Here is a 24,119-nt window from a genome sequence, read left to right on the forward strand (position 1 = left end):
TAAGCTGCTTTGTGTCTGATACAGGCTATAGTTTTAGCTCTACAGTACTTTTAGGCTGGTCGATTTATAAAATAAAATATCTCAATAGGCTGAAGATACCATACAGTGCCCTCGCAAACGGGCGTTGAATAATTGTTTTTCTTTGTTGTTGTTTTTTATCCTCTTGGTCTTTTATCCAAAATATTCACAAAATCTAACATTTACTAATCTATAGGCTTTACTCTGTCACATGTAGAGACCATTGTGTTATCATTTTCATGTGTTATCAATCAACATGATAACTGTTGTTTTAATATTCAGTTTATGTAACATCAGAATATGCTTAACCTCCCATCTAAGCAAAGATACATACGGATCAATCTAGTTTAAACAACACAAACTGAGATGGCTATGTTGCATAGATCTTCTCCAAAGAGATGTTTCTTTAGACGCCCACCATCTCGCTCTTTCTCTCTTTCTGTCTACATCAGGGCTCCAGACACATCATTAGCAGCAGGAGGCTACCCACACATGCTGCTTGGTTGTGGGATAATCTTACTAACAACCTGTTATCTATCAGCTCCTCCCCAGGCCCATGAATGCCTCATGTCAACATTTCATGAAGAATATCTATTTCTATATCTATATGTAGACTGTGGATCTGTTGTTTTAATCTGAAACGCAGCTGGACCATTGGCTTAAGGGTCTTGCCAGCATATGGACAGATAAGGTATAAAGTAGGCCCTTGTCAGTCATTTGATTATACAGTGAAAGAGTTGTGTTTTTGATTTATTGAACAGAATATTTTCCAGATAACGAGTAGAAACAGTTGCTGTGTGTCTGATTAAAATTAGCACGTTGTTGAGAAAAAGCAGCATATGTGTACTCGCCACCTCCGCACAATTTTAATGACACACTGCTCACTGATTGTTCTACATATACCGCTGGGCAGTAATTAGCATGTTTGAGAGATCAGATTTAATTTGACAGAAGTATGTGAGTGAGAACTAAATATAGTACTATCAGGTCAATACAATGGCAGGAGTTTGTAGCCCATTAAAATATATCAAATATGAGTAGGCTAATGAAACTATTCTAGGGGAGGAGTCTTTAGCCTACCCCTGTGGTCCTCAACCAGGAGGGCATAGAAAAGTTTAAATTGAAACATAGAATCAAAATGATCAAACTAAATAAAATAACCTGACATTAATTCTTATTCAAAACAAGTTTATGCAAACATTACTTTAACTCTCATAACTTATGTTTCTTGCACAGAAAGTTCAAAATGGAATTCATAGAAGTAATAAGTTATATAACGTTCCAGGAATTCCTTTAAATGGACAGGCATCCAGCTCTAGCTGTTGTTAAATAAATAGCTGAAACATTTTGACTGATGAAACGTAGAGTCAATTTATATACGATTGCAACAATATAATTGTTAGTTTTTCAAACCATTTTATTATATTTTCATAACAGTAAAGTAGGTCCTATATGAATAAGGCAGTACTAATTGACATAGCCTTATTACAGTATAGATTTTTATCAAATTTGTCCTGGCTTATTCTGTGATTTTATATATATATATATATATATATATATATATATATATATATATATATATATATATATATATATATATATATATATATATATATATGTTGACTTAATACTCAAGCATTTGTAGTGGCCTACATAAACAAACAACAAATGGGAAATATAGGAACACTAACATAATGAGAATATAAAAATTTCTTGGTTAGCCTAGCCTATTGTTCAGCAGTGTATTTGATTTCTTAGCTAATTAAAAGCAAAAGATTATACATTATAAGAGAAATAGAGAAAAACAACATGTCAATTAGATAAAGGTCGTTAAAAAAAAAACTGGTATTACACTTCTAACTTCTCCTCACTTATATGATGGCTACGCCATAACAAGAAAACATAACATCATAAGATAACATAACATCATAAGATATTGTCCCCCTATACGTACTTTTAATTTAAAGAAACAAATAGTTCTTGAAATTTCTGTGATCACAAATGAATCGTGTATAATGTAAAATATTCATACTCACCGTTTATGTTAATACATAGGCCTAGTTTAAAAAAGGAAGTTTGTCGTAATTATAGCAGAAATATGAGAAATACGGAAAGTATCTTTGTCTTAGACAACTGGTGGCCTTCGAGTCAAAAAGGTTGACAATCATTCCCTTACTTACCTGCCAAAAAACCGACCAGCGTTTTAAGAGGTTTGAACAAAGGTGTCTATTAAAAGTTTAATTAGCCTATAGCGCCCCAGCTTGGAGATTACTGCTTAGTGCATAACCTTCAGCCGCATGCAGAGATGATCTTGTTTTTATGCTCTTGTTGTGTTGATTTGACAACACAAAAGGTCTGTTTGACAACACAAGGGTCCAACACATGATGAGAGTGAAATATATATATATATATATATATATATATATATATATATATATATATATATATATATATATATATATATATATATATATATATATATATATATATATATATATATATATATATATATATATATAGGGAAAAGGGAAAAGTGTCCCAATCAACCTGAATTCACTGCTATCTAAAACAACTGTCTGCCACAGAAGTAGCTGTGGTTATCAAGTTGTTAAAGTTTATTATTGAAAAGGAGAAATTAAATGAATTTCAGACAAATGGGCAAATTACAAATAACCATAGATTGTAAATAATAATAATAATTCAAAATTGCAAATAACAAATAAAATAGGCTAGGCTACATCATGCTCAATCTACAAGATACTGACATCACATGTGATAATCATTTTTCAGAAGTTTTTTTTAATATGCCTTGGGCTTCCTATCATCAGCGTTATATTAGTATAGTGTATTTAGCCTATACTATTATAATATTTATTAATATTTAGATATAGCTTTTATTGTTATATTTTCATTTTATTTTTTGTTACGTGGTTTTGTAGTTTTTTTTATTATTATGTTTATGTATAACTATTTAGTCCTTAATAATTTTCTATTTCAGGTTTTTTAATCATTTTAGTACGTCAACTTAAAACATTCATTTCAGCAACTTTTCTCATTCTCGTTTATTTATTTAGGCTATTGCATTTACGTTTAAGTTGTACCTAATATTTGTATTTAAATTTATTTCAGCTTTATTTCAATTAACCAAAAATTATGTAATTGTTGTAGTTAGCTAGAATAGGGGTAGGCCTAGTATGCTCAGATTTAAAAAACAAAAACAAATGCGCAGTTTCTGAATTAAAATGATCCATTTTGGAAATTACATCTAAATCTTGCTCTCAAAACATGTAAAAATGATTTGCGCTCTAAATAAATGAAAAAATACCACACACAAAAAAACATTGTCTGGTTGCGGATTAAAAATGTAGCGTAACCGCGATTTTATTGGCCACCACCACGTATATCAAAACAAGCCCCTCCTCCTCGGAAGAAGGTGGATTACGGAAGTTCGTCCCTTAAAGCGGAAGTGAAGGCCAAGGCTCGTCGACAGGAGACGCTTCAGTCGACTGGAGGGGAATTTTCTCTCAGTCTGACAGCCAGGGATTTGACAGAAAGAGAAAAGCGCCGCACTCATCTCAAGGTAACCGCTGGCTGGTTTTTGTATTCATATGTTTATTGGTAGGTTGTTGTTAGCTGGTCGTGGTTTACAGATAGAGAGGAACTGTCAAGACTGTTAGCCGATGCTCATGACGCTCCTGAGCCGCTCCTCTGGATCTTTCCCTGAGCGACATATTAAAGAAATAATTCAGGCCTCTCAATCTCTCTTGTCATGTTCTGGATATATGAATCTTACGGCAAAGTTCCGTTTAATGGAGAAGGCTTCTGTGGGTGTGTACATGTACATATGTGAGTTTGATCAGATCCCGATCAGCAGCTCTGAAGTTTGTCCATCTACAGCAGGGCTTCCTTCCTTCTTCATGGCTTATCATCGGTTGACCGTTGTGATGCAGCTAAACACATCTCTGTGGTTTCGCTAAGCGCTGATTGCACTACGATTAGTAAGGGTGATACTTCTCCAAAAAACCTGTCTTCCATATTAACGTGTCTTTATTTCTTTCAAACTTTTCTGCAGTTGTGCCCTTTTTTTGTTTTGTTTTTTGTTTTACCAGTGTAGCAGGTTCACCGGCGTTCAGTTGAATGCTTGTGGTCAGAGCTCGTGGGAGGTGCAGATCAGAAGTGAAAGACGGACTTCTAGAGGAAGTCAATAATGTGGCCTGAGGAGGCTTGATTGACAGGTCAGCTAGATGAGTCATTCTAAAGATCTCGTATGTATTGATATGAACTTAGAGCAGTTTGATTGGAATGTATGATAGTAGTCCACCTCTTTAGATAGGTGATTGTTTTATTGAAATATACATTTGTTTTAATAAATTGTATCACCTATTCAGACTTGTATTATGTGTGTGTGTGTAGATGTATATATATATCTGAAGCATTATTATCCATTATGAATGTCCACCTTTGATCCGGAGAGGATTCCTTGTATAACACCTATTTACTGTCCTGTTGCACATAGTGAACTTTAGTTCAGCAGAGGCACTTGATGCCCACATGACTTGTGAAACCTGCTTTCTTTAGCACTGTTTTACAGTCTCATAATGTCATTGTCTTTGAGGTAGGCTATAGAATGTAGGTTAGCTTCTTAATTGTTGTTTGGTTGGTTCTTGTGTGTGAGGAGGATCTACTTATTGCTAAACGAAACATTGTGCGACTTAATATAAAAACAGATGTCATTATGGTGGAAATGTATCTCAGTTACTGTGTGCCACTTTCTTGATTCGGCTGTCACTGCAGGTAAACAAACAGGAACAGAATATTACTTTCATCTCCTAGTTCTGCTCCAGAGAGCATAGTTGCTTTTCCCAGCATGCTTTGTAACTGCTTGAGGCATTGTAGGTCATCAAGAAGGCTGTTTTTGTCTTTCTTCCATTTAAAGCAATCAAATTAAAATCTTTCCTCATTGGATTTAAATGGCCATTAGTATATATTGTTCTTTTAACTGATGACTTTTATGAGTATGATGAGGTTATTGAGCATTTTATGAAAAAACAGGGTGTGATCAAGGTTATTTTTACCACTGAATGTTTGTTTTCTTCTTAACATTTATGACTATGACTGTCAGTTATATTGTTTTACACAGGGTTCGCTGTAAGCTGACATTTTAATTGATAACTAAAATTTGATTAGAATAATTCAAAATGAACAGGGAATTTTAAGTAGACATTGAGGTAATGTTGTAACGACTCATTTTTATTTTTGTTATCTTAAACCAAATTATTTTATTATGTGGAAATTGGTCTTTGTGTGTACAATCCCTGAAAAAAATAGTTAAAAATCCTTATCCCAGTATTCATGATGACTGGAAAAACGTCTTAGAAATTGATTCATTCATTTTTTGTTAACTGAAATAAAGCTAAAATAGAATCAAATATTAGGAGACTTAAACTTAAAATGTGAAAAATTTAGAAGTGTTACCTTGACAATTAACTGAACTTGCTTTTAATTTGGAGTACTAAAATTGCTCACACTTACTTAATTAATAAAATAATAAACAGAAATACAAAAACGCATAGCAAAGTTACTCAAACCGAAGCTAAATTTAAAAAGAGAAGTGAAAATATACAATTAAAAATCAAATTCAATATAATAAATACTATAATAGTATATAAATAATACTAAAGTAGTACTGGTCTGCTTGCCAACAACCACATCAGTTTGCCTTGTAGGGGCCGTTTACACTATACTGTAAAAAAAAAAAGGAACCTTTTATCTGTATTGGTGTTTATTTACTCAACAACAGCATTTTGAGGGCCTGGAAAAACAAACTTTTGAAAATGGGTTTAAAAGTGGACATTTTTGTATCTATTCAAATATGTCGTGTAAACTTACCCGTAGTCTTTAGGTCATGGTGAAAGCCAAACACATACTGAATGTTTATCACCACAAGGATATATGCAAACATGTTTATTTAAAGTACAAACCAACTATTTGAAATGTTTGAACTGATCTTGAAGCTGCGGTAATAGGAAAAATTGGAGCATGAAGTAGATTACATGCCGGCAAAAACAGAGAGATGGAAAAAAGGCATTTTCTGATGGAGCGTTTTATTTCAAAACACATATAATGGCATCTGTTAAGTTGTATTATTTATGAATGCAGCTGTTGAGCGTGCCCAGGAGGGTGTGGGTGCGTTGTTATCTGTGTGTTCTCTCTGCAAAATTGCAACAACTTCTTAGATAGATAGACAGACAGACCGTACTCTCCAACACACCCTCTCAGACATTTGTTTAATGATCAGGCCGGCCTGCGCTCCCACGTTGGTGATGCGTGTGATTTCCTTGCAGCTGGTCGGTTTCCTGTAAAGCACTTCCTATTTCCACTCTGTTGAGATCCCTCCCTCCCAGTGTTTGATGGGGGAGGGATGGTATTATTTTACTCCTTGTTGGATTTAAGGCTCTTACCGCAAAACTGTATATTCAGCATATGATTTTGCATAGAAAGGAAATGAGCCATAGTGATTGGAATGCTGGTGCCAGAGATTCAGGCCGACATGTACGCACAGGTATCGGCACAGTGGCCTTACCTATAGATGACAGGAAGTTTATCAGGTGTCTCTGATTCTGATAAACACATGCCTGGAAATGACAGCAGTTCTACTGTGAAGTGCTTCTGTGGAATTTCATCGTTGTCTTTGCCTGGTATTTGGTCATTTGGTTTCAGAACATAGTGGGATTACAGTAAAAAACATCCTTCTGTGGTAACAATGTAAACCATACATTGAAAAAAAATATTTATAGTACTTGTTCAAATTAGCTAAAGCAGCACAATTGCTATACATTTTGTCCTAACTTAGTTTGATTGTGTTCAATCCATTATATAAATCAAATCGAAGTTTACGTAATCCGTTTGTGTTGAGTTTACATGAATGATTTGTGTTGCATTAACTGAGACTGGGTGGGGCTTGTAAGTTCCCAGCCTGCTTTGCATATGGCTAAATCAAGAGAGAGTAAATGTTATTTGTGTATGTATTTTTGAGCAAGATGTGAAAGAGGGAGACTTGATTGTGTTAAATAGTGTTTAATATTTATTAATTATTTTGGAATTATTAGAACAGTTTAAATTATTGTGGGCTACCATTGTGGAGAATAATGTAGCATTTGCTTAGGCTGTGGACTAAAACATCTAATGTCATTCTGGTTTTGCTGGAGGACCTTTCAGTGCTTATCATTGAAGATGCTAATGTGTGCTATTGCTAGCTAAAGGTTTGTCAACAAAAAGCAGTATTATAATTCAGTTTTATAACATTCAATTATAATAAATTTATGTGGACGAATTAATTTACTAAATGAAATGCCTGAATCATTTTAAGGAGTCATATAAAATACCCTTTGAAACTGTTTAATCAGGTCACTTAAAATGTATTCATTCCATGATGTTGGAGCTACATGATAAATTATTTGTTTAACTGAACTGATTCATGTGGGACCAACGTACACAATTGAATAATGTAAATCCAGCACACTTGTTTCAGTGTAGGTCCTGCTCAACGTTTTCATTATGATGTCTGTGTCCATCTGCTAATACGATGCTTCAGTCCTTCGGTAAAAATCAGTAAAGCAGAACATATGAAAATCACATCAATATTTGATAAACATGAACTCTGTTTCTCAACGCCCTCTCTGGTGCAATTATTTCCCATATTTTGATCCTCCTTTGCCCTCATTTTGAGAATTATTCTGTAGTGTGGTGAGAAGGTTTTTTGTTGTTGTTTTTTAAAAGGCATTTGTTTGGACATTTAGGTCTCCTTAACTCATTACACTAGCATTAATAACGATGAAGGTTTTACATGGTCACTGTTCTCCACCGGAGCTGTTTTGTGTTCTGTGTGCAAAAATAAAATTAAAAAATACTCCTCTCTCCACCGAGTCATAAAAGCTGCTTTTGATAATGAAGATTTGATGGATGCTCAATTGGACTTTTATCATATCAAAAGTGATGAGAGAGTTTTATGGAAGTCACCATCTTTGATATTTAGTCAGTATGTTAATGCTAAGAGAATAAAAATACCGACTTGACTCCTGTCGCACGCAGTATTTGAGATGTAGGGCCCTATAAAATCCGTTTTATTTTTTCCCAAATTCCGTTTTATTTTTCCCCAAATTCCTTTTTTTCCGTTTTAATTTTTGCAAATTCCGTTTTTTCCGTTTTAATTTTTGCAGATTCCTTTTTTTCCGTTAAAATGTTTGGCTATTCAGGTTTTTTTTTACCCTTTACTGTTATTTTGGTGAAAAAAGAGTGTGCTTTTAATGTTAATATAATAGAACATAAAACAAAAAATAGGAATGACCTTAAATTTATTGAGGTAACAAACATCACATTTACTTTTTAGGACAAATATGATATTTGACATAACACTGCACTTCAAGTACTTCAAATATTAATGGTTATTAGCTTTAAACTTTCCGGTAAAATAAATTATAATAGTTTATATAAGTTAAAATGAAAGTGCTCCAGTAGCTTTTTCTTTCAAGTAATTTTTTTTAAAAAGAACTAAAAAAAAAAAAATCATAAGAATCATCTTTTACATACAGTACTATTAAGTAAAACATTTAAAGCTGAAAATTAACGTTAAAAAATAACACATTTCACCATGAAATCATGTAGTGAATTGTTCTGTGTGTTTAACAATCACCATTATGATATCCAGAGCTGTGAAAAATAAAAATACACGAAAACACAACACTGCTTGAAGTTTTTTTTCCCCAACTTCAAAGGCCCCTTTAAATGATTAAAACTAGATGCTTAATTTTAACTTTAAGGTTACTTATCATGTAAACTACCCTTATACAGCATGTTAAATGCATGTTTGGAACAGACTAACAGAGGGGAAAACGGTCGCATTTGCAGCAGATATGCATTGCTGCCTAATGTGCACATTATAAATCAAAGCACGAGATGACAGGGGTCGAGCAGAACACTGGAAAATCTGACAGAATGGACAACATTTGTCTGTCTGTGCAATACACGAGCCGCGGTTCAGCTGCGCGCGCGACCAATGCTGCCTGAGCACAACGAGCGCGCGGCTCCCGCTCTCCATACGCAAAGCTTCTGCGCTGCCTGCGCGTGCAGTGTGAAACCGCCGTTAGCGTCGAGTTTCTTAACTTTTTCGCTGCCGAAAGCAGAGCCGTGGAGACCAACTTCGCCATACTTTCATTGTTTTGAAGGGCGAGCTGAAATGACGGGAGGGGTTGTGTCGCGGAGATTTGCTTTCCCCCGTCTGCACTTTCCTCAGACATACGTTCTTAACCCACACGACACAGAATTTCATTTACAAATATGCAAAATTCCGGGGAAATCTGCGTTAACACTAGATTCCGCGTTTATATGCAGATTCCGCGTTAATATGCCAATTCCGTGATTCCGTCCGCGATTCCATGATCGCGGAAATTATAGGGCCCTAGAGATGCTACTAGGGATTTGCGAAAGTATTCAACTAGTCGATTAACGACTTAAATATTTATTTTATTTATCTTTTATTTATCTTTTAATTACTAGTAACTTTTTTGGCACATTTAATGTTTAGCTTTATATTTTTACAAAGGCTAAAATTTTAATTACCGTCGTGTTAATGTTATATTTTAAAATTAATATATTATTTTGAAAAGTATATATCTGGAGCAGAAAACAAAATAATTACATTTTACCTTCATGGTTCATTTCCACGCGTTTATTTTCTCTGCTCTCGTTCACATAAATGTCCACTCGAAGATATGTTTTGAAAGCCTTCACAAAACCTATTCTTATAGGTTTGTTACTACCGGAAAATGGGGTATGACATTTTATATCAGATTAAAGGGGAAACAACATGAATGAGATGTACTTGACTCTTGAACAGCTATATTAACATCCTAAAAAATTAATTTGCTTAATGTATTCTATGCTTCTCATAACTCATAAGTCTTTGTCGTGGTAACAAACAAAAATGCCTTGAAGGCCACCTATTATGCAAAATTCACTTTTATAAGGTGTTTGAACATAAATGTGTGTTGGCAGTGTGTGTACCCACCCTATAATGGTAAAAATCAACCTACTCCTTTTTTAAAATCCCTATTAATCATAATTACTGTCTTAGAACAAGCTGTTTGCAGATTCTGACCAATGTGACATCACATTTCACAGGCCCCACCCACATGATGTATTAGCATAGACCCCGCCCTCAGAGAGCTAAGCACAGTCGGCCATGTTTATCTCCTTGCCAGAGAATTTAACAGTAGCATTCAAGTAAGAAATGTTATTAAAGCTATGAAGTTATTCAGTCAAATGCAGTGAGTGATTTTCTGTTTCTCTTCTGTTGTTTGATTCATATTAACAGCAGATTTAGCAATAGCAACTAGATTTGTTTAATATTCACTGAGTCGTCAACATCCAGCCATCTCTGTGCACATCCGTCAGATGTGTGTGCTCAAGTTGAGAGTTATATGGCTTTAAAACGCATGCAGACTATTATATTATATCTTGCAAAAAGGAGCATAATATGTGCCTTTTAACATCCTGACTTGTGTGGACTAACTTTTATTTGAGGAAATTAGTTTATTTGTTAAGGCTATAGATTTGAATGTTTTGCTGCCTATTGATTTATTTGAGTGAGATGAATCGAATTGAGACAGCCGATTTCATTGTTTTTAGCTTTATAGTCAAGCCAACTCTTTTTGCACTACTTATGTTTCCATCTATGTTTTCTCTGCAAAGCATGTTGAAAGGCATGAGAATATGTGGTTTGCAGAAATGTGTGTGTGAGAGCGGTTCTAAACCTCCGTCACATGCTCTGGATTAGACTGAATCTCAAGACCTGATGCTGGCAGAGAGATCTCCCTCCCCATAATCACTTTTTTGATTCCCCTTTAATTATTTTCATTGGCCTTTTCTTGCAGTTATATGAAAAACAGGCCTTTCGTCTTACTTTTAACGTTGCTTAAATGAAAATGTTTGGTTTTTTTTTTTGTGACAGCCCAGGCCTCAATGCTTGAATATTCTCCAACAGAGGATGGAGGTCCGCCCATCCTTTTATTGACTGTCTTCTCTTCTCTCCTGCTGCCCATTACTGTGTTTGCTGCAGCAGAAAGAATATCTGGATCTGTCTTTAACAAGCTGAAATAATGACCTCAGACTGAGTTGCTGTTATTTCTTTGTTCTTTCTTGCTCACCTTTATTTGCTCAATTGTTTCAGTGATCTACTTTAGTGTGTCTGTATTTGGTTACAGAGAATCCATTGAACTTTGAACAAAACGTAACACTGAAACTCATTTTGGACAAAAAATAAATGTTTCAAAAGTTGAAAATATGTGTTCCCCCCTGCCATGTTATTTATCAATCTGAAAGTAAAAAAAAAAAAAAAAAAATCTTACGCCACAGTCCACAATTCATTTTGTTGCCCCAAGCTGAGCTGAATGTTGGTCTGTGTGGCCCTCCGAATAACAAAAATACACACAAAAAAACTCAACAGGACCTGACCTGTTTTCAGCACCTTTTCAGTCGATGTTATGTGGGGTACTAGGGTAGTGTGTGTGTGTGTGACATGACATTCTGATATTTACCTTGCGTGTTTTCGTATTGATGCTTTTAACTGTAATTGCGGCACAGTGTGGGTGGAATTTTTAAAGGGAATTGTTTTGTTGTAGTGAGTTTTATTGGAGCATTATGGGGTGGCTGGTTAATGGTTAGTGCACTGGAATGGTGTGATAGCTGTTAACGACCTGTAATAAGTCCGTCTTTTCCGTTCACTCAACTTAGAAGCGTCACAGTCCAGTGTTTTATAATATAGTCAATTAAATCTAGTCATTTGTGCTTTTGTTGATCAACTTGTTTTCTCCTTTTTCCTCTAGGTTTATTCATCCCATCTCTCCATCTTTTTCTCACTTTCTCTCCCAATTTTCTCTCTCTCTTTCTCTCTCTCTTACTCTCTCTCGACCCTGTCCTCCCCCGAGCTCCATTGATCCTGATTCAGGACCTCTGTCATATCCATTGAGGACCCCTCTCAGATCCAGTCAGCCCTCTTCTCTCCTTTTGTCCGCCCTGTTGGCATGGCGGGGCGAGGTGGACCAGCGCGGACCAACGGTGCCGCCCCCGTCGGGAACAAAATCTGCCAGTTTAAACTGGTCTTGCTGGGAGAGTCTGCCGTGGGCAAGTCCAGCCTGGTGCTCCGTTTCGTCAAAGGCCAGTTTCACGAGTACCAGGAGAGCACTATTGGAGGTGAGCCAGAGCATGTTAATGTCCAAACTTATTCTATCGACGGATGGAGAATTTTCCCCGCCTTTTTGAATATTAACACAGACCCAAAACTAGGCCTGTCACAATAACAAATTTTGCTGGACGATAAATTGGCCAAGAAATTATTGCGTGTAACGAAAACATTGTCGTTCTGAGACCATTGTCATCTAAAATAATGATCATGACAATAATGCAGGTACATTTTTTCAAAGATCAATAAACTTTTATTTTACTAAATATTTAACACTGAAAACAGAAAACATTTTAAATATCTACAATAAATGAACAAAACAACCAAAAACAATAAATATAATGGATGAAAACTGCAACAGATAAGGTGCAGATTATGGGTGGCACTAGGCATGTGCCGATATCAATTTTTCATGTTGCGATTAATTGATGAAGTTTTATCACGATGTACGATATTATCACGATATTGAAATAAGTTGCAAAAAAAAGTGTTGCCATAGCATAATAGCTTTAAGAACTATTTTTGTAATAACAAAAATAACTGAATGTTTAAATACAATAATGCACCAAAAATATATACAGTTCTGGAAAAAAAATTAAGAGACCCCTCTTGAGAAATCAATGTTAAGTGGTCTCTTGATATTTTTCAGAGCTGTAGAAGTACAATTTTCAAACAGATTAAATTGCAAAAAAATTAGGCTATAAAGAACAACAGGTAGGCTTACAAATTACAATAAGGTCTCATTAGTTAATGCATTAACTAAGATTGAGCAATAGCTACATTTGGTACAGAAAACAATGTTCTTGTTAATGTTAGTTAAGAAATACTGATCATTGTTAGTTTTATCTTAGGTCCATTAACAAAGTTATTTTGATATTGATTTTAATGTTATTAAACAGTAACTAAGAAATGAACATAGAATGATTAATTCTTTATAAGTATTTTTCATTGTCAGTTTGGTAATAATGAATTAACATGTTAACTAATGAAGTCGTATGTCTCAAAGTTTTACTGAACATTAACAAATATTTAGAACAGTTCTAATCATTAGGGCATGTTGTAGTCCAGATTAAAACATAAAAATGTTTAAATTTGAAAATAAATAGCCTATTAAGTCTTTAAGTATTAACCTGTTAAGCTGATTTCTAAATTTTGAAAAAATCCTAAGAAATGTATACTCAGACTAAAACAAATACAGTTTGTGAATCCTTTGCACTAAAAGCATAATTATGGTCTCATTTGAAAGCAGACACCTGGCAGTTTACTGTAAAGTCAAAATGATAATATTTTTTATAATAAAAAAAAGCTATAATAAGCTTCAAAGTTTTGTAAAGTTATTAGAAATTTATTTGTATGAAATATCTTTATGAAAATAAAATTGAAGTGGGCCTTGGAGAAATCTAGAAATGCACTACAGCTAAAGCCACAAGTCTGACCATGTTATATTTCAGATCTGAAGATGATCAGTCTAAAACTCTGAATTTTATTAAACGTTTTACAAGATCGTTTCATGTGATTTTATTTTGAGATATCTCTAAAATATCAACTGATGTTTATGGCCATGTCTTCTCAGCTTTCATTCTCTATTTTGCCTCTATTGTTTAGAGGTGCAAACTGCCCCATTCAGTTTGTCTCCCCGGCACACATTCACACTTCTGCGGACTGGTTATGGCTCCAATTATTATTCTTTTGTCTGCATTATAATTACTAACGATTCTCTATTCAAACTGTTCTATTCAAACCTCATTTCTAAATCAAACCTCTCACTTTACCCTCACTGAGACTCTATCGAATGCATTTCGTCCAAATAAGCATTTCAGTAGTTTTACATTTAGAAAATGTTCATAAAAATAAAGTATTTACTCAGTGGCAGGTGCATCTAGGGCAAGCTAGCATGTTAGCTTAGCACACCAGCAAAACAACAATTTATACGATTAAAATCATGTTTTATTCAAAACTTGCTTCATATCACTTTATAATTTATAAGTCGAGTGTTTTATATAAAAATATGTGATCTCATGTAGCTTCGGGTCAAAAAATCTGACAGAAAATATACAATGCTAAAAGCTATGTGGAATAGCATTGCATTATAAATATAATCTATTATGAAACCACCCAACATGGCATAAAGAACACAGACCAACCATATATTGCCGCGATTGTGTGTTTATTGTCTTAAAACGTGTCTATCTGCATAAAATAGCGATATAACGATCGCTAGAAAGCAGCTTTGGTCATGTCAGATACTTCCTGAATGTCACATGGTGTGTCTGTTCTTCATCTATGCATAGGGGAGTGAATTTTCAGTAGTACAGCTTTCCAGCGCCCTCCGGCTGCCAGAATGAATTGAAAACACAGCATAACACAGTCTACTGCGCTCATAATCACACATCCGCGGATTTTGGATAAAGATTGAATAAATAATACTTCTCTGTATTGAAATTTGACTCAAACATGTGAGAATCTATCAATATTTCTCCACATCTGCACACATTTGAAGTAAAAACCCTGAGGGAAGTTGTTTTGTCGAGTGTCTTCATGACGACCAGAGAAGAGTTTTTTATGAATGGGAGCAAATGACGCGCATATTACAATCAAAAGGTAGCGACGCCCAAGATCATATTCATAACTCCTGGCACATATTAACACATTACGGTCATTATAAGACTTTGAGAATAAAACAGAGGTAACAAAATTAAACTTTAGTCTTAGATCTTTTTAATGATGTATAGTTTGTCAAGGTAATTACTTACATCTGATAGTAATTTTGAGCTAATTTAAGCAAAGAGAGTTTCAGCACGTCCTCGTCCTCGTGACGGTTATCAGGTTAAGTATTTGGTGCTTTGATGAACAACATTGAGATTACAAAAACTACACGCGTTTTTTGTTTGTTTGCGGGGTTCCCGGGGTAACAGCCGCATTCTGCAGTTCATCAGCGCCCTCTGCTGTCACTGAGCGGCACTTCAGCAGCGCGGCTCCTTCACCGGTTCAGTCATGTGCAAACGCACGTTGGGCTTGTTTATATCTGAGCGCGTGTCCCTTTGACGCAGAACAGCGGTGTTGAGCATTTATACGGTTGATGGGCAAAGTATTCTTGAATGCATTATAAAAAAATTATAAATTGTTAATAAATTATTATTTACGATATTTTAAAGTGCCCACGATAACAATATCGTGCATCTTCATTATCGTGATAAATCGCATTATCGAAAATCGGCACATGTCTAGGTGGCACGGTTCGCAAAACCCACGGTTCGGTTCTGTACGGTTCTTGTTTCTGTTTTTTTGTTTAAATCGTTAAAACTCCTGAAATTTACTTCAGCAAATATGATCTATAACTTAATTATCAACAATGTAGGATACAGCATTAAAAAAAGTTATATCTTGTAATCATGCTCAAACAACTTGACCATCTCTGAGGAAAGCTAGGTGAGATCTCAAAATCGATTTTGATACAGGAAGAGAGAAGACATTGATGACATGCTTTTCATTTATTTGGCAAAAAAGGAGAATGTGTATTGCTATCTCTACAGGAACTTATGTGCCTTTTTTAGTACACAAAGATTGAACTGAAGAATTAACTTGCATTTATCAAACTGCCAACTTCAGTGTAGCTTTAATCCTCTTTTATACTCGGCTCGTCTGCACGAGCGTGAGGGTGTGCGCGTGCAGAAATAACGTCATCGCAGAATGCGCGAGACCCCATTCGCATGGCGCTGTGCACGTCAAATTTTGTAACTTTGCCTGCGGCTCCGCAACCGAAGATGCACGAGCTCCAGACGGATCTGTCCGAGCTTGAGGCTCATAACACCGGCACCCGGTCTCCGCGTCGAGTGTAAACACCTCCCCAAAACGAGGCGTGCGCGCGGAGTCAACAAGAGAGACGAGGAAAACAAACAAGCATACAAATGGAAATTACCGCGGCCGGAAAAATTATCGAGCTCATTTTATTTGTGCGATTAATTGATTTATTGACTATTGTGACAGGCCTAGGGATGAACGATTAATTGCATTTGCAATAATATCGCGATATGATAACTGGATTTTGTAACTGCAAAGGTTGCGTTTACAGTCTGGTCAAGTGACACGCGAGGAGTCTGCAGAAGCAGAATCAACTTGTACATTTTGCCTACAGGAAAGAACAGTTTGTGTTTAATCAATCTAATGTTGTGTTGGTCATACTATACAATAGAGGTGGAGAAAAGATTCTCTATCCAATGATTCTAGACCAATTCTGAGCTTAGATTTTAACTGCAGGCGCACAATGGCTGTATGTTTTAGAAACACCCGTATTCTGCTTGCTTCCATTTCCTCGCTCTCTATTTCTCACACACGCGCACACAAACCATAAAATAATATTTCATAACGTTCGGAAAGGTTGAAGCGAATCACAATGACATTCGCAGGCTTCATTGCATAGGATATGCGCTGTGAGAAACTTTGCTTGGTCCTGTGCTTACAGTGTGTTCTCGCCCCCTGGGATTTTTCCCTGGGAAGTCTTCATTTATGTTGTTTGGAATGCAGTGTGCTTGTGTATTAAAATAGGAAACTCACCGACAGAAGGCTTTCAGTTTCAAATGCTCGCACCGCGCTTTGTGAAGAGTGCTCGTGCATGCGGCTGTGCACATCTCAATGCTTTTATGACGCAAAATTAATGTAAACACAGTCAGTAATGTCTTAAGGGATTAAACAGACAGGACAAACTGTTTTATTAATAAGAAAAAAGTTCAAGAATTGTTTTGGAATCGGATAGTGAGGTGCCGATTCCCACTATTACTATAAAATGATTTATTGCTCTTCTTTGTTGAAAAGAATAAAAAGAGCTTTAAAAAATGTGCATATTAAATCACAATCGCAATATTGGTTTAAAAAATCGCAATTAGATTATCTCCCCAAATCATTCAGCCCTAGTAAAAAATATGTTCACAAACTCACGCCCTGGTGAGTATTCAGGTAAACACACAATGATAAAAAGATAAACACTCAATGCTTGGCTAAATAACTTCAATATATTTATTAAGAATCAGTGTAGCCTATAGTTAATTTAAAGAGTGAAGACTAAGCAGTATTTTAATATGATCATTTCTTTCTTGACTTGTTACTGTTAAATAGACTTATAGCTGAAAAATAAAGCACTGTTTTGTCGTGTTGTTTATCATTTGCATGTTTTGCTTATTTAAAAAAATAAAGATAACATTTTAATTTGTAATTATGAAAGTGCATTTCAAAAATATTAAATTACTCGTATCATGGACATCCCAACCTGTTCAGTAAACATAAACATTTTGTATTTGATTTAGTTCTACCTTGTTGTTTTTAATGGGGACAAAAGAAAGAAATTATATATATATATATATATATATATATATATATATATATATATATATATATATATATATATATATATATATATATATATATATATATATATATATATATATATATATATATATATAATTTATGTATTTATTTATTTATTTATTTTTAAAGCAATTGCAAACATATGCATCACATAAAATATACATGGAATATTGTAAAAGTTTTGACAATATCGAGATTACATATCGATGTAAAAATTACTTGTGAAAATGACCAAAAATGCTGGTGGTGACTGGCAATTTTCATGTTTACGTTCACTTAAGACAACCAACTGGTTTTTTGATGATAATCAACAAGACAGGCATTTTGACATAATTTTTCTGTGAATATCCACACGCTTTGAGATGCGTGGGCACAACTAGGAGATCCGTGAGAGTAGCAAACTGACAAATCCACGACAGGCTCATATCGGCTGATAAAATCGGCAGATGAATAAAATGGGTGTGTGCGTATTATATATGTGGCTTTTTTTTGAGTTGAACACACTCGGCATATATGAGGTTGTGTGGTGAGAGGGCTGGGCTTGGTCTAAAGCAGACAAGCTGGTTCTTACTCGCTAATCACATGACTACCACATGAGTTATACTGGAGCATTAAACAGATATGCACATATCTGATCTCTTAACCAAACGTGTGAATGCTGTATACAGCTAGAAATTGTATTAATTTAAAAGATGGATTGTTAGCCACTGAATTACTGGGAGAGAGAAAGGAGTCGAGGGGTCAGAAGGAAAGGGAAACTGCAACAATGGGATTTCCTGAGTGTGTGCTATTGTGTCAAGCTATTACTAAGTTGCCTGCAATTTAGGGGAACTTTAAACAAATTAGATTATGGACATTCAGGGATCAGTCTCATACTTATCAAGATATTCTAGAATTAAGTCAGACACAAGGAAAGAAAAGTGCTGGAGTGACATTTGGTTACGGGCAGGATACCACATGCTTACACATGGCTGACAATAAGGAAATTCTCAGCACTTTTTTTTTGTCCTTCGGCATATTTTCCTTCAATGCCATCATCCTGTCGTCAGTGAGCAGGTCAAAGATCGTAGCACTCAATGCTTTGGAGAAATTAATGTGAGCTGCAAACATGTGACCATGGCACCTGACTCAGCACAAAGTTTGAAGTGAAAGGGATTAGAAATATGGATTGTCTCTCTTATCCTGCACTTCTGCATACTCCCCGTGCCTGCGTCATTTTAATGTGTATTCTAAAATCGAAATTATCTGAACTATTTTTTTTAGCTCTTTCCTGTGTAAATGTCACAAAGACCTTGGCAACCACCCAGAAGTCTACACATCACGACTGGTTTCTAAGGTGCTAGTGGTTGTTATCATGTCATCTGGTGTTCTTATATATGTATAAACTACCAAAAGTGAGAGTTTTTTTAGAAACAATGGTGTTTCTTTTTGTTGTTGTTCTTATTTTCCAGGATTCTTTGAATAGAAAATTCAAAAAAACAGCATTTGTTTGAAATAGACATATTTTGTAAATGTCTTTACTGTCACTTTAATCAACCAGTTTTTATGCATCCTTGCTGGATAAAAGTATTAATTTCTTTCAACAAAAAAAAAAAAAAAACTTGCTGACCCAAACCTTTACAACAGTATGTTTTGAGCAATAGTAATAATGATGTTTATCTCAGCTCAATCACTATTTAAACTAAAGCGAGCATAAAACGCAAATGTAATGAAACCCTTAGGGGGAAATTCCTGTTCTCTTCGTGATTTGTCCATCCCTTCTCAACTTTTTAATGTTTTAAGCTTTTCAACACACGTTTCTTTTCTTTTTTGCCTTTTATTATGGTAGGATAATGTATAGTAGACAGGAAGCGAAATAGTAGAGGGAATGATTGGGAAAGGTGTGATGAACAGGAACTGAGCAGCTGTGATGAGATGCAGAACACTTTGTTGAATCCTGCTCCACTTAACTGTCCATAAAACGTCAAACACCTTCCTAATGGCCTGATTATGCATATATCTCTAATTCTTCCTCTCTTCACATGTCCAGCCTGAAATAGCTACGCAGTAAGGAAGTGCTAAAATTATCATTTTGATTGAACAAACTGATACACTTTGCCGTCATGTCATAAACAAAGGTTTTTCTTTCTTTCTAGCTGCTTTCCTTACACAGACAGTCTGCCTGGATGATACAACAGTAAAGTTTGAGATTTGGGACACGGCCGGACAGGAGCGATATCACAGCCTGGCCCCTATGTATTACAGAGGAGCCCAGGCGGCCATCGTCGTCTACGATATTACTAACACAGTAAGTGCCCGGGATAATGAAATCAAAAACTTAAGAGTTGGTCAGCCAGGTGTGTAACAACTCGTAATGTAAGACATAAGAAGTATTACATTATTATAGTAATAGTGTACTCTATTGTAATGGAGTACATTTAAAAAAAAAAAAAAAAGTAAATTCTTTACCTTAAAGGAACACGGCGACTTTTTTGTACCTATTTACAAAATTATTTACATTTTATTTACATTTAAGTCAGACAGAAAATGAAAAGTTGCGATTTTCTAGACTGACATGATTTGGGACTATTCTCTCATTCCTGTGTAATAATCCAGGAATTTTGCTTCCGTACCGTGGGTGCAGTGGCAATGATATTACACAGCGCCTGGAGATAGTCCCCAGCACGCTCTCTGTGCAAGCAGGTTGTCGCGTTGGTTATGTTAACGGATGTTAGCCTTTAAAATTGTCGCTGCACCCATGGTACAGCAGCAAAGTTTCTGGATTATTACGCAGGAATGGGACCACATCGGTCTAGAAAATTACAACTTTTCATTTTTTGTCTGACTCAAATAAAAATGGTATGTATGGACTTATCTAACTCCAGGAATACGGTGAGTACGCTTAAATCCCAAAAAAGTCGCTGTGTTCCTTTAAAGTTAAGAATTTAGGTTTGTTAAATGTACACTAAAGGAATACCAATGCTTTATGTTTAATAAACATGTAATAACAATGTAAAAAAAAAAAGTATTACATTATGAGCTGAAGATTTTATTATATTTTGAGAAAATGATTGCATTATGAACATTTTATCACAATAATAATGTAATGCTTATTACATTATGTGCAGTTTTTACATTGAGTTGCTACAAGGTGTCTTATACAGCCAGTCATTCACCAGCTGAGAGTTGCATGGCAACTCAGCTGCAATGTGACTTTGCCAGTTATACATTGGCTCTAATAAAGGCTGACATCACAGCGTTGTGCTCAGCAGAAGGGTAAGTTCTGTTTTGAATAATAAGGTTTCACCTGACTGACTGCTGGGGTTAATTATTATTCTGTAGGATACAATCAGACCTTTGCTCAAAGTCAGGCAACAGTCACAGTGGCAACTTTAAGCTAATATAGTGTGTGTGTGACTATATATATATATATATATATATATATATATATATATATATATATATATATATATATATATATATATATATATATATATATATATATATATATAATGTATATATATATGTATGTATGTATGTATGTATATATATGTATGTATGTATATATGTGTGTGTGTATATATATTTATATATATATATATATATATATATATATATATATATATATATATATATATATATATATATATATATATATATATATATATATATATATATATATATATATATATATATGTATATGTTTTTTAAAACATGCATATGTCTGCTTTTAGTAAATGAACAGGGATAACAGTTCATCATAAATATTTGGCCAAGTTGAATTTTAAGCATCTGTACTCCCACTCTTCAGTGTCACATGATCATTCAAAAATGATTCTAATATGCTGATTTGCATTGCTTATTATTATATTTTTGTTCATCATACTTTTTCACGATTCTTAGATAAAATAGAAAGTTAAAAATAAACGCACTTATTTGAAATGGGAAACCTTTGAAACATTATACATTTGTTTACTGTCAGTTTAAATCGATTGAATGTTTCCTTGCTGAATAAAAGTATCAATAAAAAAAAATCTGACCCCAAACCTGTGTACTTAAAATTTGACATGCATTATTCTTTGGCATTACATTGTTGCAAGCAGGTAAAATGTACAATATATGCATTTAATATACATTTCTGACATGCTTTGCATTTAGACGATAAGTTACAAGTTCGTGTCAGGGGCTTGGTTAAATACGTTATAATTATTAATTGCACTAAATGAGCACATTGACATCCCTAACCTATGATTCTATTGGTGCCCAAATCTATTTCAGCAAGTTCAAGAAACTTCTGTTGATCTACATTATGACCTTTATTTTTCATTTATTTGATTTATTTTATATTTTTCTTTGTTTAACAGTTACTCTACCGTTTACTTTTTTTCTCTCCCTCTCTCTTAGGACACATTCACTAGAGCAAAGAACTGGGTGAAGGAGTTGCAGCGTCAGGCGAGTCCAAATATTGTCATTGCTCTGGCTGGCAACAAGGCAGACCTGGCCAACAAGAGAGCCGTCGACTTTCAGGTACGTTTACATGAACGCAAAACAACCTCAGTAAATCTGCTTGCAAATGTTTGTAACACATCTGCATGCTTTCTTTAGGAGGCGCAGGCGTACGCAGACGACAACAGCCTACTCTTCATGGAAACGTCTGCAAAGACCGCCATGAACGTGAACGAGATATTCATGGCTATTGGTACGATCTCATCTAAGAGCAAAACGCAAAGCACAGCAACATGACACCGGTTTCCACCTGCCGCAAAGACGCTCCTATAGACACCACGCCTAATCATTCAAATACAGCTTTTGATTTAATTCAGAACAAAGCAAGCTAGTATGTCTATGATTTTAAAAATATATATTTTTCCTTCTCAAATCCTGCAGCCAAGAAGCTTCCGAAGAATGAACCGCAGGGTGGGGCAGGGAGTGGCGGACGGGCCAGAGGAGGCGTCGACTTACAGGAGACAGCACCTCAGGGTAGAAGCGGCCAGTGCTGTGGAGGCGGCAACTAACTATTGGACCAATCAGCTGGCAGATGCACCCAAGGACTGATACAGACACACAAACACAATATGAATCATAGTGTGAGATCCATTCACTTATGACCCAGCTCTAAACTATGGCCAATTAGAGCTTCAGAACTGGAAACAGGCCATCGATACCCTTGTAAATCAAGACGTTAATGTTCCGACCGTTTATCCCTCCCAAGATCAGTACATGCAAACATTCACACGCAAACACACACACAGAAGCTACGACGTCTCTCTGCCATCTATGAGTTATTTGATTTGTCTTGTATAGTTTTGACAAAACAAAAAGGAGACAAGTATGATCAGATCTAACCAATCGCTCTTAAAACGGAAGAAAAAAATCCAGACTGCTGCTGGTGGAAAAACAAGTTGTCTCTCCCTTGTATTTCCTTATACTCTCATTTGTATTAAAAAAAAAAAAATCTAGTGTGGACGCCACTATTTAAACGTGCTCTCCCTCTTGGTGGATGCATACTGCCAGTATTGAGTTACATCTCAACTTTCTCCTGCTCTCCTTGATCAAGTTCCTCCTTTGTCGGAGAGAGGAAGGATTGGAGAATGAGAAAACAGGCTCTTTTTCCATCTATGTCAGGCTGTTCTGTAGATCCTGTATTATTTCTATTGTATTAGTCTCTCAGACGTCCACTACTCCTGCACAAATGAAACCAGTATATGATTTGATAGGCTAGACTTCTTTTCTAATCATTTACATATATATACTTGTGTATCTAAATGCATTAACAGCTGGTATAACTCCAATGTGTTTTTTGTCCCCTTTGCATTAATGAAATGTTTTTTGAAATCATTCAGACTTGGAGAAAATACATGAATTACACAAGGCAAAATCAGCCGCCTCTGACCAAAATCACAAATATTTAGGAGGGGGGAAAAGATAATGTTGCTGTTCCTGTGCTCTTATTTTTTCCCTTTATCCTGTGAATATGACCCAATCATTAGCCATTTCAATTCAGCACCTTTGTAAGAATTTTCTTTGTTTTTGTACTTAAGGTCTCTTAGAGTGCACTGGGTATTTCTTTGTCCTCTTGACAACATGTAATTTTCTGTCAATATTGTTCCCTCCTGTTTAATGTCGAAAGACGTCTATTTCGGCCGGCATTTTCAGCATCACTTGTGACCTAGCACAACACATGTGAACAGTGACCCAGATGTCTCAAGCAAGGTCTGAGGAATGAGGGGCGCAATGGACAAAGGCAAATAAATGGAAAAACAAACCTTAGCAGAACTTGTAATTTTACCAATAAAGGAGGGGAAGGTATACATTCTGTCTGTTGTGTTATTTCTAAACGTAGGTGGTTATTTGGAATCATTTTTTTATTCCTGCCCTAAATAGTTTTTAGAACTGAAGACTGGTCCTCAATTATTCACCATTAATACATTAATTTAAAGGGTGCTCTACTGTTTTATTAACGGTTTTCAAATATACATTATTTTGCTGCTGTGGAGGGAGCATCATGGGTAAAGTGTTTTGG

General features: G+C 35.3%; 1 protein-coding gene across 1 annotated transcript; it reads left to right on the plus strand.

Moving 5' to 3' along the window:
* Positions 1-3,441: 3,441 nt before the first annotated feature.
* rab5c (RAB5C, member RAS oncogene family) lies at positions 3,442-23,907 on the plus strand. The gene is made up of 6 exons (XM_067414100.1): positions 3,442-3,598; positions 11,901-12,267; positions 19,753-19,904; positions 22,001-22,123; positions 22,202-22,295; positions 22,484-23,907. Exons 2-6 carry the CDS (start codon positions 12,099-12,101, stop codon positions 22,609-22,611), a joined length of 666 nt encoding a protein of 221 aa, XP_067270201.1. The 5' UTR covers positions 3,442-3,598; positions 11,901-12,098; the 3' UTR covers positions 22,612-23,907.
* The last annotated feature ends 212 nt before the right edge of the window (positions 23,908-24,119 follow it).

The sequence above is a fragment of the Pseudorasbora parva genome, chromosome 2 (genome assembly GCF_024679245.1).
Source record: "Pseudorasbora parva isolate DD20220531a chromosome 2, ASM2467924v1, whole genome shotgun sequence".
Lineage (NCBI taxonomy): Eukaryota > Metazoa > Chordata > Actinopteri > Cypriniformes > Gobionidae > Pseudorasbora > Pseudorasbora parva.

Bases quoted from the DNA above. Each gene is read 5' to 3' on its own strand.
- rab5c (XM_067414100.1), top strand. From the start codon at position 12,099: ATGGCGGGGCGAGGTGGACCAGCGCGGACCAACGGTGCCGCCCCCGTC. The intron at 19,905-22,000 runs GTAAGTGCCCGG...CCTCTCTCTTAG, and splicing joins TCTACGATATTACTAACACA to GACACATTCACTAGAGCAAA. The intron at 22,124-22,201 runs GTACGTTTACAT...TGCTTTCTTTAG, and splicing joins AGAGAGCCGTCGACTTTCAG to GAGGCGCAGGCGTACGCAGA.